Source organism: Varroa destructor, unplaced genomic scaffold (assembly GCF_002443255.2).
Source record: "Varroa destructor unplaced genomic scaffold, Vdes_3.0 BEIS01000004.1, whole genome shotgun sequence".
NCBI classification, from domain to species: Eukaryota; Metazoa; Arthropoda; class Arachnida; order Mesostigmata; family Varroidae; genus Varroa; species Varroa destructor.
In genome coordinates this window covers 650,146-672,529 of record NW_019211457.1, presented here as the reverse complement: position 1 = coordinate 672,529, position 22,384 = coordinate 650,146, and the positions used below count along the sequence as shown (strand labels likewise).

At 41.6% G+C, this 22,384-nt stretch overlaps 1 protein-coding gene across 3 annotated transcripts in view; it reads left to right on the top strand.

Moving 5' to 3' along the window:
* Nucleotides 1-22,384, top strand: part of LOC111250115 (protein zyg-11 homolog B) — a 159,086-nt gene that overhangs the window by 112,706 nt on the left and 23,996 nt on the right. For 2 of the 3 annotated variants that reach the window (XM_022804848.2, XM_086988481.1), the window contains exon 2: nt 19,038-19,852. In XM_022804848.2, coding sequence (XP_022660583.1) covers nt 19,640-19,852 — 213 coding nt within the window. In that variant the 5' untranslated portion in view covers nt 19,038-19,639. Of the gene's footprint in view, nt 1-3,504; nt 3,950-19,037; nt 19,853-22,384 lie in introns of those variants that run through there. The other variant, XM_022804849.2, reaches the window with a different exon arrangement.

The window sequence follows — 22,384 nt, the reverse complement described above, 5'->3', positions numbered from 1 at the left end:
ATGCTGCTGTCTTCGATACCTCAGTGAATGGTTTTTGAAAAACGCGAGTTCCCAATTTCTTGTTAGCGACCCACAATGACGAGTTAGCGAACAAATACAACAAGAACTTCAGCAAGCAACCAGCTATAACTAACGCTTGGCATTTCGAACATCGGCTGAGAGAGGACCGCTGGCCTGATATAATACGCCTCAAGGGCCTGTTTAATTTAGACTAGTTTATAGAGGTCCGTCCACCATCCTACGCTCGCCGGCAGGTTTCTTTGTCTACCGGTTGCCAACCCAGTCCGATTGCCTACAACCCATCTCCGGGAATCACCACAACATTTTTGCAGTCGAGCAAAGAAAGTCCTTTTGAACGGAAGCCACCAGCGACTTTAGCCATCTGCAAGGACGCGACAGACAAGATTATCTTTCTCTCAAAAAGTAGTCGACGCTTGAAGTTGCTGTCGACGCTGCCGCAGAAATCAGAAAGCTTTCCTCCTTTGGCCTTTCCGCCCAGTGCGTTGAAAATTCGCTCTAGTACTAGGACCACCCTGGCAGTCCCTCACAGGCTCTAAATGCACTTTGAAAGTAACGCCTTAAAACTGTCTCGGGAAATAGCGAGGCACGATCCGCCGTGCAATGATAAGTTAATGACGGGAACGGGAGCGGACGACCATGCATGAGACAGTGAGTTTAAACAAGAGCAGAATTCGAAACTGAAACTTGAATTCACGAATAATGAATGCGAGCCGACGTCAGCTGCAGTACGAATCCGAATAGGAACTGGTTACTATGAAATTATTATTTAGTTTTTTTTATTTAATTATGAGTTTTTTGGTTCATATACTTTAAGGGGTGTTTCGACCCTGTTTGTCCTGTACTGCAAGGACTAGAGGCGGTGGTTTTTTTCAGTGCCTAGGACACTAATCTTGTTTTTGACAATTATTGAAATGTTTCTGCAGTTAGGCTATCCTAAGCGGCTTTTAGAACTAAGTTCTCAAAGGAAAAACAATTGTCGTAGTTCGCTCCCTCGAATAGTTCGCGTATTTCTGGGTAGTTTTGAAAAGCAGAAGAGGCATAGCACTGATTTTGGTGCAGCTGTCATTGACCGGCATTCATACTTGAATAGATCTAGCACAGACTGAGAAAGCTACCCAAGAATCAAGGTATTTGTTGGTAGCAAGTAGATAGTCCGACGACAATTTACCTTGAGGTACATATCGGTGTTTGTAGATTAAATAAGAAAATGTCGCGTGTCACGGCTAAGAGCATCTTGTTCACCGTTTGGACAAGTTGACGGAATTACTTTGAGGTTTTTTGCCATAGCTTGTGACAACAAAATTATATCGTTCTATCGCCTTTTAAAATTAAGATATAGTTTAGTTGCTGCTGGTTCGCTCATTTATCCTATAAATTTTATTAAACCTTAATATTATTCAGATTTCGCTAGTCTGGGTTCTCAACCGGGAAAGGTGGAAAATATCGCGTGCGTTATTTCAAGACCTTTTCTAATACAATGGCGGTAAGGGTTTTTCCGCAAGCGAAGAGTTATCCTCCGGTGAAATAAAGGGCTTGTGAACTTGAGCTTATTTATAGACCAGTTTCAATAGATCTATTGCGCTTTTCGACCGTAGGGTATTTCAGTGCGCTGCAAAAACCTACCGCACCACGAAGGCCTATCGTCAAAAAATCATCGAGAGGCGCCCGAATTTGAAAAATAAGGCATTTTGTCAACCATTTAATTATATGCACTCTGGAACTTTCTCAACTGTCGAAGGTATTGTTTGTGTCGTCATGTTGAATATTGGAAAATAATAGCTAATGTTATATCCTTCATGGCACTAGATTCTCCTATCTATATTCGTCGATTTTGAGCAACAGACGCATTTGCAGAAATGTTTATAACTGTGTTTTCTCTTCATGCTAGGTAATTAAACTTACGTAGCCATGTATTCAATAGTCTGCGTAATTTTTTTTGCCCACGAATCACCAACGATGATCGATTTATCAGATTTTTCAATATATTAAGGCCATGGCACGTGCCTTATGATTTGCTTTTACCAGCCACTACAAAGGACAACAGACTTGCTTGTTATTCGAGGCTTATTTTTATGCTTCTCGAATCCTCGTCGTGATTTTGGATCAAGATACCTGATCAGGAAAGCTTTGCGACTCATGGCACACTGGGCTGGGCACAGATAGCCATGACTAAAATGTCAGTTGGCACGTTGGTATAATACAATGTGTTTTGAAAATATGATATGGCAGCATATATATATATATTTGATGTTGGTGGGCTGTCCATCTGCGTAACGGTAACGGCAGCAGCGCTGGGGTCCATTAAATATGAGGAATCGCTCAATGCAGATGCGTATACAGTAGATGGATGAAAAGACAGTCTATTAGCGGTTGTCGGCAATATCGTCTGCTAATATAGAAGCTAGTATAGTATGAAATAGCTGAGGGCTCTAACAATCCAGTGAACTTTTTCAAATTGGGTCTATTGGAAGGATGAGATTGAATGAAGATTGGGTGGAATTCACTTTTACATGTACTCGAAACCGCGTCGGCCCGATAGCATGTTGACAATGAATGACTAAGCTAACTTTAGCAAACGCTGCCGAAGATATATAATGGGTAAAACGATATCCGGTCCTGATTATTCGATTGATCAATTCCCATTAATCTAGCATGCGTATGCCTTTATCGTAGTATGTACATACTCATTCTATATACACATATACACGTCCGCGTGTTACCTTGCCGTCAATTGGATTCACTCTGTTTTTCAACAGCGTTCGCGACTACCAAGAGCCTCCCGTGTGCGCGGTTTCATTTCGCTTTAGTTAGCCTGCCATTAGTTTATGCTTAACAGCAAAAGTATTATAAAGATAAGTCTACGCTAGTGAGTAAACCGTCAACTGCGACTGTTCTTTCGTGTGGGACGTCTATCGCGTAGGAAGGCACTCTCGCCTCAAAGCTGCATTACGGCAGCAGCGTTCATGCGTGTTCCGTTGCTTGTCATTATAGATCATCCCGTCAAACCGATGAAATTATCGTAGCTACCATAAACACTCTATCATTTCTGCTTTTCTTACCTAGAAAATCCATGGTGTAAGTAGCCTATTCCTCGTTGAATGAGTGATAGATGTTGTTGAAAACACAGTGTGTCGTATTAACAAAAGAAAATGAAAGTGGCTTCTAGCTGGGAGAAAAATACGTCGATCTGTTCCTTTAATGTTTATTTAATGGTGATCGAGAGACAGACTAAGTCGATGCTTACCACACGATAGAATCTGGCGAGATGCTCTAGTGTGGCCTTGCCATACGACCGGGCTACAGTATAATTCAACATTGTGCCCAGGATACTTTAACTATAATTATGTGATAATGACATAAATAGTTACGCCGCATAACCGAATAGTGAAAGAAAAAAATTATTTTTATTCAACTTTTGTACAACCACCTGACTTATTATATATATATATGCGAGAAAGTGAAGGAGAGAAATGAAGGCCAGAGCGAGAGATGAGTCGATGATATCGCCATTGAACGGATTAATCTTTACGAAAAGTAAGCCTTCAATCACCTGGCCTTTGCTCGTTTCGGGAAAAACTGCGTAGATTGTCGTAAATTACTGCGTTGCATTCTAGTTTCGATTAAATCATCCGGCCCTCGTATTGTTCTGTGATTTGGAAAATGGAAGGCCATAGCACGGATGGCTGTTTCCCTCGACTACTAGCACAACGCCAATGCGGCCAATGACAGCCAGTTGATACAGTCACACATCGTTCCACGGCTTCCTGTGGAGTCAACAAAGCCTTCGGCCTAAATTTAGAGACGCGAGCAAAAAGCGTACGTTAAGCCACTGTACCATTCCGACTCCACTGCTAGTTTTTCTGTTTACTTCATTATGTCCGGCTTGTCCTTATCGCTTAAGGGGTTATCAGCAGTGCTCCGAATCAAGGTTAGTAAAACTATTGGTCGTTGGAGATATGTAAAACACAGTGTAAAACACGATTAAGTTTCGTCAATGAAGTATAAACTTGACTTGATATAAAACTTGTTCACCAACAAACGTTTGCTATATCGTATTGATATGAACATCAAAATAGAAATTGGCCAGTAAAGAAAAATTGCCTATTACATTTGTAGCTGGCTCGGCCGAGTAAAGCTGAACTCGAATCACTCGCTCCTACTGCTCACGTAATCATAGCAATACATCCTCCACAAGTTATCTCACCACTTACGTTTGCCAATACGTTTACGAGGCGATTTGATAACTATTACAGGAACCGTTCTCGATCAGAGCGGACTCGTTTCTACCAAGTTATTCAGATTTGTTGCCATTAACTTAAACAGATCGAAAGATATTCTACTTCTAATAGATTGCTGGTTATAGTATCGAGTTGTGTATGTTTTGAACAGTACTTGAAAACTGAATCAGATTATTTGGTACGGAGCTCAGTTTGAGCGTTAAGATCTTAACTCAGGTTAATCATTGGCATATGCGAACAGTGCAGTATGGTAATCTTGATTGGAACAGGATTCAGGAATCGCCCACGCTTAGTTTGCTCAGGCTATTGCTATTATATTTACTTACTTATGTAATATATTTACCGATAAATTCTGTCGTAGTTTTTGATACGACTTTCATTGTTGAAATCTGGCAATAAGCCGCCGCCGCCGCCGCCGCCCCCGCCGTCGACTCGTTCAGTATGAATAATTCACACTTGATGTGTTGCTTGGTACCGGTCTAGACAGAGCGTTGTCAGGCTCGAACAAAACTTCAACTTTTTTAAAGCGGGCTCAAGTATCAAAGCTGTTCTCATTTAACGTACAATCGACAAATCTATAGTAGTCAAGTCTATGAAGAGTAAGCATCACGACGACTATTGGGTACATGCTACGCTTCTGAAAGTTCTACCGGAAGTGTTCACAAGAAAGATGGCTTTGTGCATTTATCGTAACGATAAATTCCATCGCCTCTTGGCTAGTTTTAAATTTTGCCGCCCTTGTGGCTATATTTACGTTCGATATGTGGTGTCAGGGTTTGAGCAGTTACCGCCACAGAAACAGGACATCTAATTTATGAGATTAAGGTTGACGCCCTCAGCTCGCAGTTCTTACTGCCGCATTCTCTCGAAAGAAAAGTCGCTACAGGCGGTGGTCTGTCGTGTACCATTTCAGCTAATATAGTGATTAATGACTGGTACAAAAAACCGTCACCACAGACGTTATACAGTCCCATTGGTTAGCCTGTCATGCTTTAAGGCCAGTAGAAATTCGCTATACAGAACCGGAAATACCCGCGACTTAAGCGGCCATTCAACGCCTTCAAGAAGGGCATGTGTTCAATACAGTTGAAAATATGTTATCGCGCTACAAAATCGGACACGTTTATTTATTTTCTGAGAAAAACAATTATTATTGTATTTTTAAAATTGTTGCTTGGTTATTTGGTCAACAAATGGGCAGACGAAACCGCTTCTTCTATCATTTGTTATTGTGCTCTCGAAAGCTGAGCGCCACGTGGGAGAGAAGGAAAAAGCAGACCAAAATTTTCGGTAAATAGTCAGAAACGCATTAATAAGAATTTGTTGACTAAGATGAGAGAAAAATTTTGCTGGAAAGAAAAAAAAAGAAGCTGAGTGAAGAACAAGCGGATCTATACATCATATCCAGATAAAGTTATCAAAGCAGTGATGCAAATGCATAGAATATCGAAATTTATGAGTTACTAGTATCCAAAGCACGTGCGTGCCTCGGTCGACGTGATTGAACTGGTCGCGATAGCTATTTGAAGCACAGAACTGCTTATCAACAAGATAGATCTGAAACGCGTGGCGAAAAGGTCCCATGAATCAACCAATAGCGTCTTCCTCAAAACTTTTTTTTGTTCAGTCGTTACGATTGTTAGCAATCAGGACCCCAGTAAGCTTATTGATAGGGCGTAAATATAGACAAACAAAAATCCGCAAGTACAAATACGCATCTGCCATCTGCTTCAAATTTTCATGTGGGCCAAAATATAGCATGCAGATTCAAATCGTATTGCCTTCTTAACGCTTAGGTTCTTCTAGATTAGGCTAAATATCCTTTAAGCGAAACATAACCCTCTGCTAGGTGTCATATGTAGAACGTCTTTTTAGTACAACGCTGCATCTCCTATCACAGTGAACTATAACAGGAAACGAAATGTATTGATTACGTAGACAGTTCCAAGGGAAATGTTTTGTGCGTTTTCAAAAGGCGGAAGTCGTGCTCGTGGAGTTTGGTGTTCCCTATTTCTAGACCGTTCCGTCCAAGATTGGCAAACAGCATGATCACGGACTTCTGCCAGCAGCGGAACAACGGAACTCTGGTTGAGAGCCTAGAGGGACTTATTTGCCTTAAAGAAGAAGTACAACGAGCGCAGAATCAGGACTGAACATGTCTAGGAGTTAGGATGTTGGTCTTTTTTTTTTTGAGACCTTACGTGTACCGACTGCTTCTTAGAGTTCAGATTGCTCCATTCCGACCTCGGTCCTAAAATTGCGACTTCTACGTACAAACACCCCTCATTTAATCATCTATTCTTAGGAAGAGATCGACACTCGGGTAAAAGCAAACTAGGAAAAAATAATAGCAAGTGCATTTTTATGTGCAGTCTCTGGTATGCGAGTAGAATGCTAATGAAGGACGACAAAGATGTTCGTTGGACCTAGTTAGAGGAAAATAGAAATATACACATAATTTTCGCAGGCCATTGTCCTTCTCCTTGAAGAAACTGTTATTACCGATTTCTGTTCTGATTTTTATAGAAATCCATGATTAGCTTGCTGTAGCTGATTATAGTGCTAGTTCTTAACATTAATAAGGTGCATGCTTTGACTATTTCGCAGATTGAAGGTCAGTTATCATCGAGCACAACCAAAGTGATAACAGCATAATGTTCAACACCGTATGGTGATTTGGCGTAGCGGCCACTTTACCATTTCCGGAGCTTCTACTTTCAGTTTGTATATATGTCTATGCTTTTAGGATTTTAGCTAATCTGATAGTGTTCGCTATCTAAGCACTTACGCTGTATCTTTACTAGATGATTTATCAAAAACCTGTCACAGCTTTTCATTACCATCGCTAGTGAGATATAAAAGTATTTTGTACACGAGATTCATGCAGTTTCAAAATCGGCTCTTTGGGCGGAATACTAGTACTCTGTTTGAGCTTAGGCAGAATGAAACGTGCCGTTTCCACACGTTCCCGTATAGAATTCAGGACCTCTCACCTATCCATTTAAATTCCGTACTCCACAGCACATTTCGATAGCTAGAGACGCGGACGAACTCTATGAGATTTCTATAAATTCCATTCGGCTTCGTATAAGAGTAGCTTTCTTGTAGCAGCGCACGAGGCAGCTTTCGTGCCGATTCAAATAGCAGACCCACGCCGTCCCAGTCTACGACAGTTTTGGAACCTACGGCCGTCTTTGTCAGTTTTCGTAGTCATTCTATGTATACATGTATGTATAATATTTAGACCATATAACGGAGCGAAAGGCAGGCCATAGAAATCACCACGCCTTGAGCCTAGTAGCTTCAATCGCAAGAAGGTCTGACAGCGGCCTGTTGTATGGTCACAATTCTGCGACGCTGACTTTCCAGTTTGTCTGTCTTTGATCTACTTGACAGACACAGATCTAGTTGTCTGTAGATAATGTGTAATACTTCCGCTTCAACGAAACTCGCAGAACTCGAATGTCTTCACGTTACTGTTTTATTCAGTTCTCATTGGCGGCGTAAACATAAGACCTGGAGGATAGATTTTAGAACGCTGGTTTCTGCTGGCGATCTATCGACACCGTTGAGCCTTTTCCAATATCTACATACGGCGGCATCTATGCATTATACTGTAATACGAAGAGCTTTTTCTCCTGTGTAAATGTTATGTTATGTTACACTTGAGTTGTTATGCGTCGAGGGAAGATCGCAAGCGCGAAGACTTCTATATATATAAATATATAAAGAGAGAGAGAGAGAGAGAGAGAGAGAGAGAGAGAGAGAGAGAGAGAGAGAGAGAGAGACGTTTCGAATAAGCAAGAAATTGAGCTAACACCACCATAAGTAAACGTCCGTCCCAAGTTTTAAGCTTTGCGTTGGTAAGGTCAATGAACGGCGGCCAAGTTAGCGATAGGGCAGCCGCGTGACGAGATTGCAGCAATCGCTGCATACCAAAGCATTTGCCTATAGAATGACAGGAACAGCTGGCATGTCCGTGTAAATGCGGTAATGGTGAGGCTATCTCCACTTGGACTAGGCCTGAACATAGTTGACTTAGTTTATCAGCGCACTGAATGCCATTTCTCTATGTGTAATCTAATGTTGTGTCTATGTGTAAATACTTTTTGTGTGGAAGACCGCATTAGCGGGAACAGTAGGTTACGTACGAAATGAAACGACCTGCTATTGTATTAAGTGCCAAGAGTGTACCCTTACGGGCGGCATGCGTTCGGTGCGTTTTAATTTTAACAGCCATAGCGTCATCAACAACAATGGCAACGACGACGATAAAGGGCAATAACTAAATCATTTCAAAGTCTTGCCTCTACTTGGGGTCCCGGCTAATATGTACAGAAGTATTGAGGCGTTCCTGAAGAGCTCCTCAATTTCTGACTAATCATGGCTCGTCGGAGCGGTGGTACGTAGAACGACGCTTCTGATCTCTTAATAATTGAGTGCGCAAGTTCTTCAATAAATGAGATGCGACCGCCGCGCGGTGGTCTAGCTAGCTAAATATGACTCTGAAAAAAACAGGCACAGCAGCCGTAATGGTGCGTAGTTGGTAATGTCTGCTACCTGTTTGTTTACCCTGCTCGATGCATACGCCATTATATACTGCATCACAGCATGTTAACTGCCCATCGAACTGTTTAAGCGGCATGCGGCTTGATTTCGAAGGCGTATTGTCTGCTACTGAAGCAGTCGTCATTCGAGTCGCGTCTGGGTGTAGCGCTAGTAAGCTTTTCTATAACGCATCCAACGGTAGAGTGACCGTCTGTTTCATCATTAGCATATTGTTATATTTGCGCGCCACTATGCGTGGCTTCGTAGTCGGTAATTATTGACTGATATTAAGTTGTACGTACGTATAAACGAACATGTGGATTAATACTGCGTCAGAAGGACACGCTCGTGCATGTGCATATGAAGTTCCGCCGATCGATTGGCAAGCAAGGTACAAATGCTAGAATCAGCCTGCCATCTGCCCTACCTGGGGCACTACATCTAACTCATAGAGCGAAAGGCGATATGGACGCTATGGAAGCGCACACATACATACAAACAAAAAAGAAGCGCCTAGATCTATTCATTTTGTTTGTAGTTTCGCATTGGGTTGTGTCTAAAGACCGTTATTGAAGTCTAAGGAGATGGCAAGCACAAGCAGACGCCTACAGATGTATAAGCAGTCTGCTGCACACTCACAGTTGCTAACGTTTCCTTTTGGAAACACACAAGCGTTTAATCGCGAGTGGACCATTGCGCGGTCCCTTTTCGTATGTCCCGAAGCGAAACTAACGTTGGGGCATACGCTGCCCCTATAGCAAGCAAGGTAGGGGACCCGGCGGGAGTTTTCGCTTGAGGACAGTACGTAGACGAATAGATTAGACAAGAAACCGACCATTCATATAATACATGCCACCGTCCGAGAGAACAGCGCACTATGAAGATTGGATAAACGGCACTATTTTTTTTACATACTTAGTTACCTACTGCAAACATTTTCCACTTAGTGGTATGAAGCTTAAAAATGAAGTCTTTCGAGGAACACGTCCCGTGCAACAACACAACCAATAGCCGCTTGCAAGAGACCTAATTTAAGGCTCGTTTATCATGTTAGAAATATCTTCTTCACTGTTGTATCATACTCAAAGCGCACTAATGCGGGTCTACTATTATCTCGAACTATCTATTCCATTTGAATGTGGCGAAATCGTCGAGAGCATGCAGACCGAGGCAGCGAAGATCTACTAAGCACAGTGGCCCTGTCTATTCGAAATCTTAAAAAGGTCAAGTTGGAAAAATTGGTGGGCGTGGTGAACGTTAAGATTCAGAAATACGATGTAGAAGCGCCCGGGAAGACTCCATAAGAACAACCCGTGGCACAAGCGTGTACCGTTGGCCTGCAGTTCCTATGCAAACGAGAAGAATAACGACACGATGTTTTTCTGCATTACATTATACAATAAAGACCCGCTCGCGTGTGGTTGATATGGGCTTATTGCAGGGGTCTGACCGCTGTCATGATTACGTCAGTCATGCAATTGAACATAAGGCATGCAAAGTACGTGTGTGTTGTTTCCTCGTTCAGACGATCTTTAGTGCTGCGCATTTTGGATCTGGAAACAAATAACAGTTTTGCTTAAAAATTTTCATGCAGATAAGTAAAAGGTAATTTAGTTCGATTAATTATCTTTATCTCTTATAAGGTAAGTGGGGATGACCAAAAAAGTACTCTCCATTGTCTGGCACCAGCTTGAATCGGTCGGTTATTTATGCCAATGCGACCAATATATATATATATATAACAACAAAGACGGATTGATATATTCGTATTGTTATCACACGTTACAATAAAACAGTAAGTTGTATAATACGATGATAATGATTCGTGCTTCTATGTAACCCCATTGCTGACAAACAGAGTTATTAGTAGCAGTTCTCCAACATTCTACTGTGGTCAGCCATGGTCCTGACAATGCGAGCTGGCGCAAGATCACAAAATCTTGCTTGATAGTGCAGTGTAATTTGCTTTCCTATAAAATTTCGATATAAGAGCTGGTCTAGATTTGAGGCCAAAACCTCATATGAAAGGTACGTCGATACTGTTTTGCCTTCCTACATATTTTTATTACTACTATGGCCGCTGCGCCCCCTCTGCCTACTGATGGCCATGTTTGGACAGCCAGCTTAAACGACATAGAGTTCCGGCAATTATATAGATAAGTTCAAATCTGTTTGTTACGCTGAAAATGTTCTATCTTGATCAAAAGCATTAGCGAATGGGCACAAGTAGCTACACAATTATCAGTGCTCATGGCTATACGATAGTCATACAATGATATGACAAGTATTTACTAGCTTGTTATGTAAACGCCAATACCCCTATATATGCGTGCAACAAAAAGTTCCTTGCTCGAAATTGCTGTTTAGAATTGTACAATATTTGTCAGCTAATTTTTTCCTCTTCATCTTTAAATCATTTGAAATGTCCCGTTAACGCGAAATCTTCACCAAGCACAATACAAGAAAAAAGAACAAACATATTAGTATATCTTCCCCTTTCCCTCTCACCGCTACGAAACAAATCGTGTCTCTTCTTCAACCACAATGCAAATGGCCCTTCACGAATAGGCCATAAGCGAATCTGTTACACGCCGCTGCGGATCTGCATTAGCCAACCGCTTGACGCGTCTGATATGAAGCATCAAACAGACAGACCTACCAGCAGAGCTGATGAAAATAGCGAATGTGTAAAAAAAAAATAGCCGCTGTATGCGGTAAAGATGCGCAGACGTCCTTATTGATGAGTGAAGAGAAGGCGCGCAGTGAGGCTGACAAGGACATTGGCAACCTGGCCCTGGGTGGCGTAGTTCACTGGAGATCCTGAGTGTTTGCCTATAGCGTTATTTGCATATGCGATTACGCTCGACGTCCTGCTGATATTTAGCTGATATGTTATCGCTTTTTTTTGTGATTTTTTTCGTGCCCTAATTAAATGGTTCTTTTTTATTGTTTACCATGTTTTCATGACTTAGGGCCTTGATGTATATTGGAAAAAGGGTTTATTTTAAAACAATTAGGATTGTGTATAGCGGACTTCGCTGTGCCTGTTTTTAGCTTCGCCACATATACCTTATATATTCTTCGGTTACTTTTAAAGACAATGACCTACAAACCACTCAGCTTAATGATTCCATCGAGTTAGTAATTCCTCATTGTGTATTCGATACTCAAAGCTTTTAAACGCCGCGACCATCGTACTTTTTTTGCACTGGGCCGATTAGGAATATCAGTGCTTATTCTTGAGCTGCTCAAATATTCGCCATTTTCCGATAATAAATATGCTTGTTACAAATGTATACAGGACCGTAGAAGGGTCAGACACAGCGTCACTGCGTCGCGCATACGAAATCGCAGTGACCAAAAAAAAAAGATCGATCTTCACTATAGGTCTTCCATCGGCGATGGCAGCAGCAGCAGCAGCAGCAGCAGCTTTCTATTCTTCACCGTATCATCGGCGGTTGGTAAAGTGTCACTTTCGTCTTACGTATACTATGAGATGATCGCAGCAGAAGTGTCCCCGTGTTCTATGATAATTGCTCACACGATATGCCATCGAGGCGTCTATTATACCGCACTTGGTACGGCGGCAAAGCCTTTTATGACAAAGACATACATGCACGACTGTGGTGTATGTGAAATCAGTAAAAAAAGCTACCAGCAACAACTATATATAGCAGCAACACGAAACGATCAACTAGAAATAGTAATAATACGTGAGCAACCAGCAGTACGTAAAATTACGTCCGATGAACTCGTTCGGCAGATACGATTATGCGACACCAACCAAAAGCAGCAGTTAACAGAAATTCAATAGCGCGACATATGTGTTATGGATGGTATGGTAGCAAGAGCTTTTAGGCCTATCTTCAATAGTATATACCCTGTTTCAAGTTGATTTGAAGTTTTAACTCTTCGAGTGTTTTCGCTTTCCTGGCCTCTTTCAGGTCTAGGACGACAATATCGGCGTGTGTAAATATCCTAGAATTAAAGCTAGTACAATAGATTGACTGTGCTTGTGGCTAAGCCTGGAGGACCACGTCATAGTCCATAGCGATTGCATATGACTAGCGCTACCGAGACTATATGTACATAGATTCGCTTTTATGATAAAATGGCTATGATCGAACAAAGAAGGATGTCATACTTCCCGAATGACTCTCGTGGGAAATCTCACCGGGGATCTTGACAGTAGTTATATGTCGCTGAAGAGACATTATCAGCTAATTACTCATAATTGCTTGACAAATCGATTTCTCTGTACTGCACGCTCAAAAGAAACCCGAGAGCGGAAGCACGGTTAGGCATAATTTCGAAGAAATAAAAGCTTTCGTAATAACTTCATAGCGTATGAATTATTACGAAAACTTTTATTTATTACGGTGAAATCTTTTACCGCAATAGTAAAATCGATAGTTTTTTTTTTCCTGTTACACTTGAAATGGACATCAACATCTAAATCCTTCTATTTTTTTTTTTAATTCACTCCCTGCAAATGAATATGTTTTGTCACATTTCTATTTTCTAGACTTCCACCGCCACGATGCCTCTCCCTGGTACCGGATAACACGAAAAAACGCGGTACCTAAAATCAATAATATATACGTATAGCAGTCTCGTACTGCTTCGATGTTACAAGGTCTACGATATACTCCAGTGCTATCAGGTTGTCTTTCTAAAGATTAGGGATACGTAAAGCGGTCTAGGTTCGATACTCGGCGTAGGCATAGTTTCTTCTGTGTTGTACGAAGATTCCGGTGTTAAGCAATGCTTAACCAAAACGGTAGCACCGGACCTAAAGCAACTAGAAATGTTCTCTTTTAGCCATTACCATGCCACGCCAAGTACCATGCTTTTGAACTGAATCACGTGTCATAACAGCAGCTATTCCTAGATCAGGACGCGAAACCCCGGCTTGTTAGACAACAGATCAGTTCGAGGAAACTTCAATCGAATTTGAGGAAAGTCCAGGAAGCTGCCTAACGATATAGGACATTTATTTTATAATTCATTCTTCGACCTGCTTTAGGTTATGCAGATGCAGGCCAAATGATATCTGGTATCATTACGGACAAAAAAAAGCCTAGGAATATATCGTTAGTTTTCTTTTCAGTGCGAGAGGTCACATCAGCACACAGAGCAGCAGATAACAAAATGCAAAACGCATATTTAAAGCAAACGCTTACAAAAAACATGTACTACCGGTTCAATGAGGGATGTTTTCTATATAAAATCAGACAAAAATAGATTATGCCATCAAAAGAATCATCTATTTCAACTTGATTATATAGTTACATAGCCTTAATTTTCGAACGCAACGTGTTGCTGGGTGCCTGTTTATAGATGATATTCAAAAGAACTACATAAATACATTGCGTACCAGTCGTGTCTATACCCATTTGAATATTATTACGTAGCATTACTTCGTTCACTGTGTAGAAATGTTACCAGTGTACCCATGCCACGTAAGGAATACGTGCAAATACTACCAAAAGGCACGGGGTTAAATACGGCGCATGTTTAATATTTTCTTTTCTCGCAAAAGCCACGAGCATATATACGTGGTACTGTCGCGTTGATTGAACGCAATATCTGAGACATAATGCGCCGCTTTGGCTAGGTGCGAATCATCGCATTAGTGATGAATTAAGTCAGAATGTAGGAAAGCGCTTGAAAGTCTAAGGTCCGGCATATGCACGTTTATTGAAACGTGCACCTGAAAATGGAGCACCACACACTGAGTGAGCTACGTTGATCAAATAGATCCTTCGGTCGAGGTCCGTACGTACAATATGCCGTTAGGTTCTGTAGCACATTCATCCGCTACTCAACACAGCCTATGTTCAAACTAAAGACTATACATTGTGACTATTGCTAATCTATATGCCAAAATATGTATGTGTGTATTTAATAAGCTTCAAGCACGAAGGACCTCAGCCTAAGGCCTACCAAGAATGATTCGGGCTTTCACAAAGGCAAACACTATAGCCCAAGTAGGATTTGCTCTTAAAGCGTTATCTGTTTTTTGTCAACATAACGCTAAATGTTCAAAAGCTCTAGACGCTTCAAATATCATCATCTTCGTGTATCGTCTTGCGTCTTCACACGCCGCCTAGGATATGATGGGGGAAGACTTAGAATAGGTGTCCCCGTCTTCGCAAATATATGCAGATTTAACAAGTATGGCGTTGTCAGCCGAGATTAGCTGTAAGAGACGTCATAGTCGCAACTGGGCATTACTGCTATTACAGATCGCTTATGTTAACACACTATTTCAACGGTGGCTATAAATATGGGCCACCAGATTGGAAAAGCGAAAATAAAGACAAGCGTCTTTAACTACTCGTAGAGCAAGTTAAGATAGCATGAAACGATGCGATTCAAAGGCAAATTGGCAATAAACGTTATACAACGCGTAGAACTTCTAGCCGCTTTATGACAATGGTTTTATCAAAAATAGCCCTGAATTGGGTTGGCAAGTAGCAGAAACTAAATCATAGCACAGGAAGGACTTGGCAAAAGCTCTTTTGGCACAAGAAAAATTGTCAAGTCTCTTGCTACACCTGTACGGTGACATATATAATAGCTGGAGAACGGCAACGGCTTTCATAGGAAAATAAGACAACCTTTGTGTACGGTTTGACGTAAGATTCTGCTGCTGCAAGGCTATTTTCATGGTCCTGGGCGGCAAAGGCCTTTGGACTCTCTGTGTGGTCATCGGGACAGCACAGCTCATTGTTGCTTACATAACGGGAATTATGTTTTTCTTTCTGTAACAGGTTACTACGATAAAAAATCACTCTGAAAATTAATGGGCAGCTGTCTTCAACATTCTTCAAGCAGATGGCAACTATACGTAGAATGGAACTTGGCGAACCGGCTGAGTACCGTGTTCGGCGTCATTATTCCTATATAGTGATGATAATAATAATTTCTTTGTGTGTGACACATATTCTGTCAATTATAGTAACAGTCGAGAGAGGAGTAGGAGTAGCTAGTTGTAGGGAGGTCTGCAGGAGTATTACCTGATCGAAATTCCCAAAACGATCTTTGTTTTGTTCCTGTGGATCTATAAAGCTTTCGAAAGAACGAAGCTCATATTAATCGTCAATACGAGATGTTTTAAAAGGAGGCGAAACAGAGATGTAACGAGTAATTTTTATTCTAGCCACTCCGTGCAGATACAGCCATAGATGTCGTATGCCTTTCCCCTTCTACGAGTTGAACGTTTAAACGATATGATGCATATGTGTGTATCGCATAATATTTGCAGTCCATTAGGAGCAACCTCGATCAGATGTGGTCACTAAAAAAAGAAGGCAACTTGTGTATACATTTTATACGTGTGGCGTGTCAAAGACTTTCGATTCTTTTTGCCCTTCAGGATTAATAGGGCTTGTATATGTGATACGCCACAGTCACGATACAACGTTTTATACCAGTAACTGTTTTTGCCACCACCATCACGTATACATGCACACCGACCACAGTGTCTTGAGTTTTTCGTTCGGTAACACGCATCAACCTTGACGAAGATCATTTATGGAATTAAGCAGCCATGGTCATAAGCTTTTTTTCGCTTACATTTGTTGTTTGGACTAGGTATTTGTCCGAAAAAATCGCCTGTTGCTAAAACAACAAGTCCCCCTTCCCCCGGGGGCTATATAGCGTTTCATTTATCGCAAGTCAACTGTTTGTTGAAACCATTACATCAGCACACTCAAACTGAACACTTCCCGCCTTTTTTACAACAAAATCACGCAATCAAAGTATAACGGTCGCGCCGTCGTGATACTGTTTGTCGCAAAGCGGCTTACGCACTGTATTATTTTAAGATAGTCTACCACTAACTGCCACCACTATTCACTAACTGACTTTTCGAAACCGAGGTGTCCAGGGGTCTCTAGCTAGGTCAAGTAACGGTTAGCTAGCTAATAAGAGTAGATGGGCAAAGCCTGCGGGTTACCAAGGCTCTGTACAGGGGCAAATGGGTGGAAGCGCCTGAGTGAACAGAGACGCATGTTCTGACGGGCATAGATGCACCGACTAAAAAAGGCCAGTAACTGAAGACGTGCTACTGGCAGAGGTCAAGGGGCCAATGAATTGTACAGCAAAAGTTAGGAACAGCAAAATGTCCGTAGAGGCAGGGAGAGTAGGCGATAGGCCTGCTGTTGTGGGGGTGTTTGGTTAGAAAAAGTCCGCCGGTCGGCTATCATAGAATGACTGTATGGAATGTCCAGTAGAAGAAGAAAATGAAGAGGTATCCATAGAGATGGTGACATCGTCCTGTGCATGGTGGGAACTAGCATTACTGGGACAAAGGCGAGAAAGGTAACTTAGTAAGGGTGAAGTGGAAAGAGGTAATGGAGGGGCAAACTCCACCTGTACAGTTTTTCTTCTTTGACCAATACTTGCAACGGCGGCTACTGCTTTAACCTGACCGTATAATTGGACGACGGGATACAAAGGAGAAAAACTATGAGCGAGTTTGCACAGAAACAGATTACGAATGTCTGAACTCTGCACTATTATGAGTCCGGTTACACCGATGAGATGCACTCCCTGAGGTGGGCCTGCAGTAAATTTGAGGCCAACGAATCGATTGATTTGCGAACATAAAGAACAAACACAGAATCCTAAGGAGAACGGGCCATGATGTTGTTACTACTTCGATAGGAACTCCTTTCGTCTTGTCTGGAAGAACAGTTCGTTTTGCGTATCCATGTGCCTTGACATAGCTAAGATATAGCTATTCATGACAGCCAACTAGCTAGGTTTAGGCGTCCTTGCTCATTATGCTACGTACCAACGACGGTGTATATATATGATAGTTTGCGATTACATTGTTTTTATCTTATCACGATCATAATAGAAAATGTATACAAATAAATCATCTGATATAAGAAGAAATAAGGTTATTTAAAATATCTGATATCAGTTCATTCATTAATATTAAACTCATAAGATAAACGCTCAGTACATATACTAAGAGAATCTTTCCATATGTGTGACCTGAATATCGAAATTTATCGTCTCAGTAAGGCGACAGTGGTCCAGGACACCATCAGCGTATCCTACCGTATCGTGCAATATCGTATTGTTGCATTGACCTAAAGGGCAGCCCTCAGGGAACCACGTCTGCCATAAGATCCGGATGTGATATCAAGATGATAATATAGGACAAATACTATTAATTAAATACTATTAAATCGCACTGTCACTTGTTACGGGCATTGTCAGCTCGACGTAGGCTATGCTAGAAATCTGCAGGACAAACAAGGCTCCAAATAGCTAGATCATTTGTAAAGACCCTTCGGCTGTATTTAGCCAACTGGTACCGTATCCAATCAAGTGGTCAAAGACAAAAAATACGAATCTGTTTTGTCATCGTATGGCAGTTAACTATTCTGGTTCTCTATGAAACATGCTGAACATCGTCCAGGGCTCAGTAACCATTTGGGCTTAAAGCTGAACTCCACAATGATCAGCGAATCGGATAAATTGTGGATTCAACTTCAGTGAAGTTCTGTCGAGCAACAAATGCTTTAGATACTGTTGCTTAATTAGGTTCTATTTCAAGCGCACTGCTGACACCTAACGGACCATTTTTGACTTAACGACCACGTCGTCAGAACAACATCAGATTTGTCCAAAGCTATATTTTATTTTATACTGACGACTACCAGCAAAGGTGAATAAATTACACTGGGTTTGATTTACTCTGTACTTTAGGGTGCCATTTTCGGTGGAGTATTACTACAATATTTCTTTCCAGGCTTTTCTATTAAAACACATGCCTAAACTAGGAGTTAAACTAAAACAACATGCTATTTTGCCTATTTAAGGGTTGTTTATCACCAGTTCTGTATGATTTACCTTTACCGACGTCGGTTAACTAATCTAAATATTCCAAGGAACTTACAAACGCTGTTCTAATAATTCACACTTCTATAATATTATCAGGCCCTATCGTTACCACCATAGAGATTGTATTAGCCCAGAATAGGTACCTTGGAATTATTCTAATTTTTGTTATTTTTCTATTACTATCCATTTTTATCACTCTTCTATTTCTAGAATGTCTATGTGGATAGGCCTTGTATCGTCATTTGCACTAGCAGTATCATATGTCATAGTCCTTGTAAGTGCCAAATAATTTTTTGTAAAACGATCGACCGTATGTTAGAGTTTTATCTTGTTCTGACGCGTTCCCTGTTCCATTTTCTATTCCAGATGCGTCGTAGCGACTTGAGGAGGCTGCGCGCATGGTGAGATGGATAGCGCGGCAGGCTTTCGGGATCCTTCCTGTTGTTGAATTGAACTCCCATGTTGTCCGATGTCGCTCGTCCACCTTTCTTCCTGAGAGCCACCGCGCCTCCGCAATAATAGTAGCAACAGCCACATATAGAAACAACGAGAGTGACAACTGAAGTCAAGTCGAAGACGGCCATGTAGTTAGCCTCTTTCCTCGTAATTGAAGTCGCCAAGCTTACCAGTCGAAACGGAGTCGCATATTACCGTCATACTAAATCGTAAACCGTCTATCGTATTGCTACGTTATCCTGTTGTACGATACAACGTCAAGACGGTAATATCGATCGGTTGTTGGTTCATAGTCCGTTGATACTATCGCTTGCATCGTTGAACCATACTTTTTTCGAGTAACTCGTGTTGTTCGTCTGATACCCAGTCCCTAATCCGGTATTATTGTACCTATTGCTACGACAGCAGTGGTACCCCTAACAACAAGTGCACTTCAGTCAATCTACGTCGACGCTGCCGATACTTACTACCACTGAAAGTGCCGCTGGATAATTAAGCTCGAAGCCGCCAAGATGTACGACTCACCATTGTCCCTGCAAAGGAACTGTATCGACTTTATCGCCAGCAACCTAACGGCGGTATGTCGGGTCGAGCCACCCACACCCCCGGACCAAAGCCCGGGCTCCACCGGGGCAACAGATCTTCAGCGCTATGTATTCAAAGATTCGGATGTCTTCTTCCATCAGGGCTTATCACAGAGCTTACTCGAGACAATCTCGGAACAGGTGGGTGGAAAATGCAAATTAATGTAGTAACAATAGGGCCAGTAAGTATCAGTGACCATTTGGCAGATAATGTATTCTGCTAATACTGTATCCGTTAGCTCAACGGTCCTATTTTTGGGTATATCTAAAGATGATATTTGGAGGAAATGATATTAGGTGCATTTTTGTGATTAAAAAAAAAGCAGTTACGAGCTCTATTAGTTCGTCTTTCGTCAGAGTGAGACTGGTTTATCAGGTGATTCTTTTGTAATTTACCATAGCAAAGTGACTGTGGAAATGTGTCTGTAAGTACGTTAATTTTTTTCTTAACGTTTAGCTAAAGCAACTTTATAACCCTCCAAACCCTCTAACTCTATAAACCCTCCAAAAAAGAAGTTTCACCTAATGGTCACAGTCATTTGTACATGTGTCATGTATTCCGATAGATAATTAGTAGCATTTCGCTTAGTTAGACCTTGGGCACCCGAAATGCTTCGTCATCTGTTTGGACCCGACCGAAAGGCCTATGGGGTTCGCGCAATTGGCCACATAGTTGTGCAACTCGAAACGTGTGGCCCCTCGCTTAGCACTGATAGTATTATGGATTGTCGGCCTTCACAATGTAATCTTGTCTGAATTGCGTTAACCAAGATCTTATGTTAACATGGTGAACGCTAGGTCATAAAGACAGACCTCATACAAGAGCATAACACGGGTTTCATGAACATTTTCATTTGCCTCATTTACCTGGAGGGAAAATCGGTCAAGGTCTTGACGGCTTTAGGCGGGCAAAAGGAGAGGACGGTGACCAATATCTGGTAATACATGCAGTTGGTAATTCATAAAAAATGCTGGCCAAGTAACGCAACTCATGATGGGGTAAATAGAAGTAGAATTTAGGGGGCAGAGAAAATCAGCAGTTTTATCAGTATTCGAATTCAGACGCTTTAAGGCCATTTTGACACGTACAGTGTAGAGATACAACTTTTTCATTATATGATAATCAAAATAATACTAACAATCATACAGTCGATTAGAGGTTTCTAGAACAATAGTTAGATGTAGTACTGGGAGACCAACGCCTTGTCCCTGAACATTGTTTTTACGTGATCTAAAGATAGCTTCATTTGATGGTTATGTTCACGTATACGAATTATTGGATATTAGATTCACAAGTCTCTGGAGGGGTTTTGCCTTCAGATCAAAATTATCTGTTTTATTTTAGACATATATGACGACGTGATTACGCTCTTGTTTGTAGCACCTATCCAAAATATTCGGTGTTCGTTAGACCAGTCAAAATGTTGTACATCGGAAAGTAGCTGCATATTCCTTCTTTGAAAAAGGCCACAGTATGGCGTGAGCGCCTGCGCACCTTTCAGGCCGCGTTTCTAAGTACCGCTTTGCGGCGACCCTTCAAACTGCCCTGCTTATTCCACGTTGCCACTAGCTGTTCGCCCTTTCTTTCGCGCTCTCTTTCTAACGGATGTTGTTTTTATCCCCGTTTCTAAATCGACCATTATAACTCTTGTTTAGCTGAAAGCGAGCCAAAAGAGGCACTCAACGTAAAAACGAATAAAAGGAAAAGCCATATTTCTCGTTTCTTCCCAGGATTTACTGTGCAACAGGAAGAGGGAAGCCCCACATGACAATGTCAATCCTTCGCCAAACAGCAGCACCCCCGCCCCCCAAACTGCTGCAGTCGGCAAGAGAAAGGTACGAAAGGTCGTAAGGACGTCGCCTTTTAGTGGCGGACAAAAGCTTTTCCTCCACAACTGGACATCTCGCCTGAGTGCTTAGAGTTAGGAGAGCTTCTTCCAAACCTATGTGTCTGAAACGCTGTGAAGAGGTCACTGGAGAGGTAGAGCCGCTGCTGTAACAATTACTGAAATTCATGTCGTAAATAGCGCTGGAAAAGTAATGTCGCACAGTGTATAGAATATTCTTGACTGCTTTCTGGTGCTGCTCGATTTCATATGGTTACCTAACGCCGTCAACTGAATCAAGCTCACTGCGGTTTGGTAGAAACTGTGCCTTGCCCCTCATATTTATTATTTATTTACGTAGTTCATATGTAGCCACGGTGTTTTGGCTTGATTGTAACAGTTTCAATAGTTTCACACTCTAAAGGAACAGTAACAGGTATTAATATTGGATTAATAGAGAGTCGCATGTTTTGAAAAACATCGCCCCTTTCCGCTTGCAAGGCGATACAAAGCTCCGATGGATCGTGGCGTGATTGGGCATACGCTGACGCAAAGCCCAAATAGAAACTGCTTCATAGAGCTACTCTCTACTTATTTCTAAATTAATTTGGGATTGTGGCTACGGTTTGTATACAGGGCATTTAGAGACGCCTCGAAATTCAAACTCCTTCTTAATTCGAGCCAAGTTATTTATCTGTAGGCTTATGTGTGTGTTATATCGTTCAGAAAAAAAAAGGCTGAAGAAATCATTTACACAGAATCGACTAGCATGGCAAAAAGTCACTTCCCTCAAACATTTCATTTAAAAAAAACGTTATTGAAAACCCCGTAACTACCTACATATTCG